Below are 11,327 nucleotides of genomic sequence, written 5' to 3' on the forward strand. Positions count from 1 at the left end.
TAGCTACATTTTTGTACATTTCTATGACAGTTTTATGGCTTTCCCCTAGTTTCTTTGAATATGATTGTGGTTGTGCCACTCGTTTTGATTAATTAGGATCTAGGGGATTTAGATGAGGAAAGGTGGATGCTACATGACTGACTTCTGCCATTTTTTTTTTTTTACCACCTTTCCCCCCCTTTATCCTCCTCTCTCATTCATCCTCTTCATATTTTTGGGAACTCTCTGGAGAATTTTTAGCAGATGAGCTAAGATATTTAGCAACAGAAGTTGACCGTTATCTTTGGTGTGGTTACTTACAGACAAAAAAATTCAATATCTCAGAAGCATCCAAAGCATCCTTCATGAGCGATAAGAGGTCCTGAACTCCCTTGAAAAAATAGTTTCTGATGCCGAGATAAGCTGTTAAACTACAGACACTATGTTTTATGCTGCAAAAGATCAACCTCAAATTTTTGGGTGTACTTTTATATTAAAGACAACAATGTTTAAACAATCATAATTTATTTAAATATATTGTCTTTTAAATATACATATCCCAACGAAGCAGTCGTACGTCAGACCCTGATATGTTTGTTATAGGTCTCATTTGTACAATATTTACATATCAAAATATACTGAATATATTCCACAGTCATACACTCAGTCTCACACAAAAACTAAAAGCTTTTGGTCACGGTTTTACTGCACAGATCAACCTGTCTGCAGCTGCCAAACAGAAGCGAAAGGAAACGTTCATGCAGTTAACTGGTTTTCAGTTCTAGCACAGAGAACTGAATTGACCATAATGGACAATTTCTCGTCATAGCTCTGAATTGTAACCCCATCGAGGCATGTCGCACGAAATAATCACTGGCTGTGACGAGTCTTGTTATCTGATGAGAACAAAAAACTGAAAACCACGGCAATCCCTTTTTTCATGATGAAACGATGGAAAAATGGTTTTCTTTTTTGGCAGACAGGTTCAGAGCCCAATACGCCAGATGCGTTTTTTGCTTGCTTTCTCTGACGTCCTGTATTTTAACATCGGCTCCATGCGGAGTCCATCACACCGTCCTTGGGCAAGTGCATTCTCACATCTATCCTCCGGAGAGGCAGAGCAGTGTTCTGGACGCGATATGCTGATTATGTGGAATGTTGCGTGTTGGTTTAAATTCTCTTCTCTTGTCCAAAGGCACTTGACTGCTGTTTTTTTTCCTCCTTCTTGGGGTCACTCTGGTTTGGCTTCAACCTGCTTAATAAAGGATGTGAAGTTTAGGGATGTTTCAGACTTGGCTGTGATCATATACATGTGTGCACTTGGATGCATCTGAAAATTCTTTCCCTTCTGTGAAAAATTGGGATACAGGGTTTGTTACATGCACTCCCTCTAAAGTGGTCTCCAAAGCATTGATGTAAAGTTTGTATACATGCTTAATAAATCACATCCAAGAGATCTTAACGCTAAGACACGGAGGTTTATCTGTAATAGGTTGGATAAGTTATCTAATCCTGGAATGTGTTCTCGGTCTTAAAAGCTTTAACTGCATGCATCCTCTCTGAAAGTGCGGAATAAATCCCTTTTTTGTTGTACTTTTGTAATTTACCTACATGCATATGTAACATCTTTTTTTTTGTTTCGAATCTGTGTAGTTTCCAGAGTTCCCACAAATTCTGACAAATGTGATTAGTTTTTAAACATTTCTATTTTTAAATCAATGCATATAGATGTAATTATTTAAATGTAGGCTTTTTAATGACTTTTTAAGACATCATTTTCATAACTTTTCCAGGATCATGGGAACCCTGCATATCTCATTCCCCATCTCTTCTCCAATTTCTTGTAACTCAATTTTCCTTCATTCAGTAATGAAAGAAGGGAAACACTTCATATTGATGGTCCACTTTAGTCATTCTACTACCTATAAGTAACTTTGCAACTACATGTCAACTGTTATTAGTATTATTAGACTGTCTGCTTATCTGCTAACACTTTATTTTGATGCTCCCTCTACAGACATAGCCATGTTTCCACCGCAGAAACTTTCCCTAGGAACTTTGGGGTGGTACTCTGTGTGTTTTGTCCGCAGAAACCCGGGTCTAAATGAAGTTCCAGGTAACAATTTTCCCCTTAGAAAGTCCCTGCTTCTGAGGTAGTACTTTTTCAAAGTTCAGAAACTTTTGGGGGTGGGACTTGGGCACTGAACATGCTGATTGGTGGAGTTCATGCCGCATTTGTTGATCCTAGGTCACCGGACTAATTTGCCTAATCTTCAATGTACTTGGAAACTCCGGGTAATTTAGGTGGAAACGCGCCTTATAAGTATCTTTGCAAGTACGTGTCAACTTATTCTACTAACCTGAACCTAATGGTCTACTAATACTCTAAAGAGAGTTAGTTGACATGTAGTTGCAACTGAATAAGAGTTGGTTGACATTTAGTTGCAAAGTTACTTGGTCGGTAGAATGTGTAAAATGGTCTTATCAAAATAAAGTGTAACCAAAAAAGGAATTAAAAGTGTCTTACCTGGTAAAGTTAACCCTCTTGACATCTCGGACTCCCCGCCAGTCGCGTCAGGAGTCGCGCGCACCTTTTGTAGTCTGAGGACAGGAGTAAAGCCTGATGAGTTGGATAATCAGCTGGATGAGTCCTGAATTTGTAGCCTATACTGTTTCTGTGTTAAAACTCCATGTGCATGGGTATATCAGGGGCACCTAGCCGACATGAGACTGTCATGAATATAAAGACAGTTTGTACAGGGTCGTGGTGCATGTGGGCAGAGGTGTAACTTGTTTGTGGGGTCTGAAGAGATGGGAAAGCTTGACTGTACTCACATGCAGGGATGGTGCAGTCTCTGGTGTTATGGTAAAGCCTGTAGACATGCTTCCTGCATTTTGGACTGAAATAAAGAGGACCTGATGGAAGGAAAACAGCCCAGTTAAAATTCTCAAACACTTTTGTTTTCCTTTGTTGCTTTGAGGTCACAGAAAACTCTAAAGTCTCCCACCTGTTAAGTGTTTTATAACCTTCTCTTTCTTTCTGAGGTCTCTGGGAAAGATTTCTGCAAAGAGAAAGAAACATTCAAAGGTCAAATACTGAATATCCGCTGATCCTTCAAGAGGGACGAGTCTGAAGCTCAGACAAATTCTCAGCTCAACATTCCCCAGCAATGAACATGCTCTGACTAAGCGGTTTAGATCCCAAAAACAAGCTTTCTGTACAAACCATGATCACCTATTCTTAGTATTCATTTGATAACACTCACCAATATTATAACTATTCATTCAACACAAATGTATGTTCAGTACTTTTTTTAAGTAGGCTACATGTAGCTTAATGTCTCTCTTATATGATAAAATCCTAGGCCACTGTAATAACTGGGAGTCGCTGATCACCAGTACCACGTGTCTGACTAGTCGGCACACGACAGGTGCAATGCAACACTGTTTCACCCAATGCTTTGAGAGTTAAGATTTTGGCAAGTGCCCTAGTGGGTAAGTCATATCCTTCCTAAATATAGGCCAAGGAAAAATAAGGCATATAGAGTGTGATTTCATTGCATTACATAATTAAATATCAAACCAAGTGGCAACATTATATACTGAAATGGTTCAGAAAAGTGAAGTTAGTTCAGAGAAAGCTCTAGCAGTTAGAACTATTTTTGCAATGACTTTTAAGTAACTGGTCTCAAGGTGACTTATGGTGGAAGCATGAAGACAGTTTCTTGGTAGGTACGTGGACATGTTCCACTATAAGGTTTGACAACCAGTAGGTGTCATTTTATCTTAAAAACAAACAAACAGTTTGCTTGAAAAGTGTGCCATCCTTCTTTTTTTAAGTAAATGCAACTTGCCACATTTAATTATCCAATGCAATGACAACTTACATTTCTAGTTTTGTGGACATTTAATGCTCTGCTTACCTAAAATTGTTTCCCCACTTTCCGTTTTGAGATTATGAGCGTCCTTTGGCTCGAGTGCACGCTCAGTCTTCTGCGCGCTCGCGTCGTCAGATCTGTTTTCCACCTGTCTCATGATGTCCATTATCCGTCTGAATGTTTTTTCAACCTTGTTCGCCCTGGGATCGCTTTGTGCGGAGGTACAGATTAACATTACGAGCCCCATTAGCATCACCGGGGCCCGCAGCGCACACATCGCTCTCGCAAACAGAGTGCGCGCACGTCCCGCACTGCCCAGGTCCTGGTGAAGAAGTCACAAGGTTTATAAGATGCAAAAGTCCACTTTACGTTAAAAATAAACTGGAGGCTTTTACGATTTCTTTCAAAAAAGTGTTATTTCACTTTCACTACCAGTTTGGACACACCTAGTCATTCTTTTGTCATTCACAAAGTCGTTTTTAATAATTTAGGTAATCAAAATTAATTTATTTCTCCTCGACAGCAATATCATTGCATGAAGAACAAAACAAGAAGTGTCATGCTCCTCAGATGTTTCTCCAGAAAAATAGATCCCAGAAACTCACACGTGTTTTCTCTAGAGTTACAGATTTCAACAATGTCTCAAACTGTGCTCAGATTTGGAAAGATACCCACATATGCAATCAAAAGTTTCAGTATCAACTCATTTCTCATCAAATTCTTCCAAGACCAAATAATCTCAGCGTTGCACCTGGATTTTATTGTTAGCTAACCATTGTTCGTTATGTTTTTGGAGTTTTATGGAAAAATATAGGCTACCAGACATACAATATAAATGAGCACACCATTCAAGTTATTAAAGAGACATGTGCAATAGCCTAAGCTCCTAAACATAAATTCAGACTGAATTCAAATTCAACAAATTCAAACTGACTGATTCTGTAGATAAACTAGTTAAAATGAAAGTACAAAGTAAGAAACTATATTCGTATTTAAAGCATCACAGCCCATAGAGGCGTAATGATTTTCTCCTATTTTAAATCCTTTTGTAAATGAAAAGAGTTCCGGAGAAAAAATGTGTAAGCAATAACGTTAGGTATGATGTGGTCAAAAAAAAAAAAAAAAAAGTTTAAAAAAAGAATCACCATAGGTCATAAATGCCTCCAGTAAACCTACCTGAGGACGGTCGTTGGCTGCAGTTCTTTCTCTCAATCGGCACAGCCTGAGGCAATTGAGCGTGCGGTGTTTTTATTGAGTCTCGAGTGTCCGGTCACGGTGCCTATATAACCACACAAGGTTTGCAAAACGAGCTGGGAAAGAGAGAGAGAGAGAGAACTATCCTTTCAAGCGAATCGTCCTTTATTATACTCAAGCGTGGGAAGTTTGAGTGGTCAGACTCCTTTCTGATGTTTCCGAGACTTGAGATAACTCCAGTGAAAGCTCCTCGTGGACACTGAGCGCGCGCGCCGCTCGTATTAAACGTCTCGAAACATTCGTCGTCGATTCTCGCCAATTTATTGAGGTTGCCAGACGGAAGGAGTCGTCCCTCGTGGGCTTACATCGCCGTGTCTTTAATTAGAAACTCGTCACACATACGCTGCACATCCTCATATTCCCGTTTCTCACATGCAGCATCCCATGGACATTTTTTCTTGCCCACTATCTCATTAAAGCACTTAGAAAGCTGTGTTTGCAGGAAGAGACGTAGCTATACCAGGAACTGTCCCACCATTGCACAGACTGGAACTCTTATAGTGCCTGAAAGTCAGGTTTTTCCCCTCACACACCACCATAGATCACCATTTCATCCCTTCGTGTCTCCAGAGGATTGATTCGAGTTACAGATCGATGCCTGGAAGTGGCTGCAGCTGATGTAATTATTCTGCGTAATGGTAATGATAGCGCAAGAGAAACAGTCAGCCAAACAGACCAGAGAAAAGTGAGTTCGGATTAGTTGGTGTTTGCTTTCGTTCATACCACTCCCTCAAAGCAAAAGAGAACATGGAGCAATTTGGCTCCCATCCCGGTCACGAACGGTGATCTGTGCATGGGCGGACTCAACGCAAAGGTAGGCAGCCGTCTAGGGCCCCTAAAAGTCAATTAGACCAACACCTAACAATAGAAGTGGTCACTGTCTTACACAGAATTAAACCTGAACATTGGGGAGCACAACTTAAGGAAAAATAAAATGTTAATATGAGGAGGGCCCTGTTTGCCTATACCTACGGCCTCTGAATCTTTGTGCTTTTTATAACAACATAACGTTATCCAATATCCAGTTAAAACTTTGTTGAAACTCGTTGTCTTCCACTGTTTTGGATTGTTTACATGGAAACAGCTTAATGTGTGTGGTTATCTTATCAGTGATGTGAAGTGCTCATAAAGGCAGGTACACATGATAAAGTGATTACACTACAGATATCATAAAACCCTTTTCTGTGAGACCTAAAGAATGAGAGTCAATTGAAGATTTAGACTGCATGGTATCTGAAAGGTTGTTGAAACCTCATGAATTGGTGGCATAAGCAAGACGTTTAAAACAATAGTTTGACCTAAAAATCAAACATTTTGTGTGCCAAGTTTAATATGCACATCCCCTAATGATATTTGAGAAGTATGGCGCGAATAACAAACAATAGCATTAAACACTTGACATAACTTATAACAAAGCATAAGTATTAAATTAAATAATAAAATGTGATGGGTCCTGCAGCCAGGGGCGCCCCTAACAATTTTGGGCCCTATGAAAGAATATGAGGTTGGTATATCGCACCCATTCCATTAATACAATCGATCTCTGGGGGCCCCAAAAGTGCATGGGCCCTTAGAATCATCCTAACTTTCACCGCCTTAGCGGCGCCCCTGCTTGCAGCAACATCTGGAGAAAAGTCCTTTAGGCTTTTTCACTGAAAATGATGAAAATGAATGGGAAAAGTTTGACTTGCAGTGACAATTTACAGTAAAATTACGTTTCACTATACAGGGGATGTCAGGCTCCAAAAATCAACATAAAATCAAATATTTTGTTTGCGGTTTTCATGTGCCAAGTTTTAATATACACATCTGCAAATTATATTTTAGAAGTACGGCAGAAATAACAAACAATAATGTAGCATTAAACAGCATTATACAACTGATCAAATATTATAAAATGTGATGGGTCATACATGTTACTGTAAAATTTATTTTCCCATTAAATATAATATCATTTTTTCACTATAAGATAAATTACAGTTTTTAGTGTTTCCTTTAAAAAAAATTAACAGTACAGATTTATTTTAAGCTGCTGGGAGTGCTGTTTTATATAAAAACTTTCATTAAATAAAAAATTAAGTTTGGAACAGGAAGTGATGGAAATTCTGCCTCCCTGATATCTTTGAATCTCAACTTTTCTCGACCTGGACCAAATAATTAAAATAAACCTTGAGAGAACTGTAAATATCTGGAAATCTATAATTCAAACATGCCACTCAAAGGATTGCCTCATAAATCATTGAAGAGTTTTGAAGGGCAAACACCAGACCCCGTTATAGAATAGACTTTATAAGCTCAAAAAAAGCATGTAAGGGAAATGAGTTCATCTGAATTGAAATGATGGCATTCTTACATGACATAAGGTGGCATGACTTTGGTTACACTGCACATTTCTTTTTTCTCATTCTGACATTTCACAGAATTCTCAGACTTAAATGAGCCGATCTCATTCTTGCAGTAGAAATAAGGCTTTTTGTTGATGAAAAGTGGTCAATCTCATATCAGAGAGTTTCTCCTCGTTGCATCCTCATTCACCTTTTCTGTCTGTTGGAGACTTTCTCAGACTGCCCATCTGGTTTGTCCATTTATCTTCCTTTGTCCTCTCAGCTCTGAAATGGACAAAACGTTTCCTCTGCTAGCATTTGGATGCTGAAGTATTTTTTATGTGACCACTTGGGGATTCTTTAAGTCCAGTACATTTATTTTATTGTGTTCTTTTATTTCACGTTGGCTGAACTTCTTGGTGAAGTCCATATATTTGTACTTAATATACATGGCTCTGTTGGCAAAATTGACATACGTTTCTTTTGTTAAATGGCTGTCATATTTTGAAGTAACTAATATATGACAAACTATCCTATAAACTTCCTATTTTCTTTACTTCAAGAAATGCAATTGCATGAGAATCATCATAAACTGGCAGACAGTCTTGACAATCTGTTTTTCTATTTTTGGCTTTGTTTCTCTCTCTCTTTCCCTGTTACTATTGTCCTACACCATTAGGAAGCTCTTTGACAAAGCATTTACAAGACAAATTAGGCTATATTGGATGTTGGCGGATATGTGTTGGTTTTTGTTTGCTAATTTGTTTGTTTCCTCAATGAGAGTATATGAGCTTTTGTAACCAAGGTAAAGTACACTGGCATCAAAACAATACTTGTCCTACAACCAAGACGGATTGTTCCATTTCGTTGCATTTGATTGATTCTATGACTACCTGGAGACTGACTATGACTACAACTTTATTGACGATATATACAAACATAAATACAATTGAATAAACAGCAATATCAATAACTATGTTTACATGCACCCTTATAATGCGATTATAATGAGATTTAGGCATTATCACGATTAAACTTTAGCTCATGTGATGCAATTAACTCTTTCCCCGCCAGATTTCATTTTTTTTTTTTTAAGTTGCCAGATAGCGCTAGCTTTTTTGATCATTCTCACAAAACTTCCATGGCCCCCAGAATATTTTGTTGTGAATATCTGAATATACTCAAAAGAAAGAACAGAGCTTCTGCTTATGAAAAAAATATTAATACTAGCACTCATGCACTCTTTTTTTTTTTATCAACACTTGAATTTGGGTAAGTTCAATTAAAAAAAGCAACATTTTGACCAAAAAGCTGAGAAAATCGTGTTTAAAAAAATACTTCCAGATTCAGAACATCCATCAACACCCCAAAAGTTTGAACAATATACCTCTTCATGGGTAACATTAGGCAGTTTAGATTTGTATGCTGTGTAATGTTTGATGATCGTGTTATTTTACATGGGCAATGCATCTATCGCATGTTTCTTCTTCCCCTGCAATGTAACGCATTACTTTCCATAAAAAGTAACTAAGTATTGCATTACTTAGTTACTTTTTTAGGGAGTAACTCAATATTGTAACACATACTTAATATGATAAGTAACATTATCAGTTAGTAACAATATATATATATATATATATATACACTCACCTAAAGGATTATTAGGAACACCTGTTCAATTTCTCATTAATGCAATTATCTAATCAACCAATCACATGGCAGTTGCTTCAATGCATTTAGGGGTGTGGTCCTGGTCAAGACAATCTCCTGAACTCCAAACTGAATGTCAGAATGGGAAAGAAAGGTGATTTAAGCAATTTTGAGCGTGGCATGGTTGTTGGTGCCAGGCGGGCCGGTCGAGTATTTCACAATCTGCTCAGTTACTGGGATTTTCACGCACAACCATTTCTAGGGTTTACAAAGAATGGTGTGAAAAGGGAAAAACATCCAGTATGCGGCAGTCCTGTGGGCGAAAATGCCTTGTTGATGCTAGAGGTCAGAGGAGAATGGGCTGACTGATTCAAGCTGATAGAAGAGCAACTTTGACTGAAATAACCACTCGTTACAACCGAGGTATGCAGCAAAGCATTTGTGAAGCCACAACACGCACAACCTTGAGGCGGATGGGCTACAACAGCAGAAGACCCCAGGTACCACTCATCTCCACTACAAATAGGAAAATAGGCTACAATTTGCAAGAGCTCCCCAAAATTGGACAGTTGAAGACTGGAAAAATGTTGCCTGGTCTGATGAGTCTCGATTTCTGTTGAGACATTCAGATGGTAGAGTCAGAATTTGGCGTAAACAGAATGAGAACATGGATCCATCATGCCTTGTTACCACTGTGCAGGCTGGTGGTGGTGGTGTAATGGTGTGGGGGATGTTTTCTTGGCACACTTTAGGCCCCTTAGTGCCAATTGGGCATCTTTTAAATGCCACGGCCTACCTGAGCATTGTTTCTGACCATGTCCATCCCTTTATGGCCACAATGTACCCATCCTCTGATGGCTACTTCCAGCAGGATAATCCACCATGTCACAAAGCTCGAATCATTTCAAATTGGTTTCTTGAACATGACAATGAGTTCACTGTACTAAAATGGCCCCCACAGTCACCAGATATCAACCCAATAGAGCATCTTTGGGATGTGGTGGAACGGGAGCTTCGTGCCCTGGATGTGCATCCCACAAATCTCCATCAACTGCAAGATGCTATCCTATCAATATGGGCCAACATTTCTAAAGAATGCTTTCAGCACCTTGTTGAATCAATGCCACGTAGAATTAAGGCAGTTCTGAAGGCGAAAGGGGGTCAAACACAGTATTAGTATGGTGTTCCTAATAATCCTTTAGGTGAGTGTATATACAACGGGGCTAAAGGCGCATCGGGGTAAAAGGTCCATTTGACTTTATTCTCTTTTAAACCACTAGATGGTACAAATATTCAGCTCAGGACTTTTCTTTACAACTGCTTTTGATGATGCATGTCGAAATTTGAGTGATCCTTGATGTGTTCGCGACAGCAATGCTAAGTTGATTCTGCGCTAATTTGATCTAATATTAATGTTTTTTGTAGCAAATGAGAATCGCTAAAATTATTGACTATATTTTGAGACAAAGGTCTTGTTAATGTTAATGATCTTCAGTTTTGTTCAAGGTAATTAAAGTAACAGTTTATCAATAACGAAAGAATATGTAAAAGTATAGCGGCCATGCTGTTGGGGCTAAAGGCACAATCATTAACATGATAATAAAAAGCTGGCTGACTTTTCCATTTGTTGACATGACATGGTTAGTTTCAGATGGTACATATCATATATCAAATTGGGTGTCCACCTAAGAGATAATCACCATATTTATAATGAAACCATCATATTATCCATAAATATAAAAAAATAACATACTTTGTTACTACTGTAAATCTATAATAAATGATTAAGGGATTTGTATTTTTAAAATTAACATTTTAATGACTGCATATTTATTGAACTAAAATTAATTATTTCATTTGTCAAAATAAACCGAAAATAGTGCAAACTTTGCTAAAGTGATTGTTTTGGACAATTATTAACTTAGACATTATTAAAAACATATTATTTTAGCTAAAGTGAATAATTTTGACCCATGCTGGTGAGCCTTTTACCCTGTGTGGAGTAAAAGGCCCAGCTTGCCACCTCATACATTTATCAGATTTTTAAACAAACAAACAAACAAACCACTTTTATGATTTATTTTCACACAAAAGCTGTTGCTCCATCAATGTTCAATAAAAAAAAAAATCTGCAATCATACAAAAAAGCACATTTCTCTTAAGGTGTGCCTTTAGCCCCGTTGTTGTTGTGTATACACACACACACACACACACACACACACACACATATACAGTATATATC

At 38.1% G+C, this 11,327-nt stretch overlaps 1 protein-coding gene across 2 annotated transcripts; it reads right to left on the bottom strand.

Moving 5' to 3' along the window:
* Positions 1-782: 782 nt before the first annotated feature.
* LOC130090546 (ALK and LTK ligand 2a-like) lies at positions 783-5,530 on the bottom strand. 2 transcript variants are annotated; one of them, XM_056257970.1, is made up of 6 exons: positions 5,034-5,530; positions 3,903-4,179; positions 2,988-3,041; positions 2,815-2,895; positions 2,507-2,580; positions 783-1,231 (listed from the first exon to the last, which is right to left on the bottom strand). In XM_056257970.1, the coding sequence occupies exons 2-5, from the start codon at positions 4,132-4,134 to the stop codon at positions 2,516-2,518; spliced, it is 432 nt and encodes a 143-aa protein (XP_056113945.1). In that variant the 5' UTR covers positions 4,135-4,179; positions 5,034-5,530; the 3' UTR covers positions 783-1,231; positions 2,507-2,515. The 2 variants fall into 2 exon arrangements, with proteins under 2 accessions (XP_056113945.1, XP_056113944.1); XM_056257969.1 differs by having other exon boundaries at positions 783-1,234.
* Positions 5,531-11,327: the final 5,797 nt, after the last annotated feature.

This window comes from Rhinichthys klamathensis, unplaced genomic scaffold (genome assembly GCF_029890125.1).
Source record: "Rhinichthys klamathensis goyatoka isolate OS25496 unplaced genomic scaffold, OSU_Roscu_1.1 h1tg000147l_1, whole genome shotgun sequence".
Lineage (NCBI taxonomy): Eukaryota > Metazoa > Chordata > Actinopteri > Cypriniformes > Leuciscidae > Rhinichthys > Rhinichthys klamathensis.

Bases quoted from the DNA above. Each gene is read 5' to 3' on its own strand.
- LOC130090546 (XM_056257970.1), bottom strand. From the start codon at position 4,134: ATGTGTGCGCTGCGGGCCCCGGTGATGCTAATGGGGCTCGTAATGTTA. The intron at 3,042-3,902 runs GTAAGCAGAGCA...TTCTCTTTGCAG, and splicing joins AAGTGGGGAAACAATTTTAG to AAATCTTTCCCAGAGACCTC. The intron at 2,896-2,987 runs GTGGGAGACTTT...TCCTTCCATCAG, and splicing joins GGTTATAAAACACTTAACAG to GTCCTCTTTATTTCAGTCCA.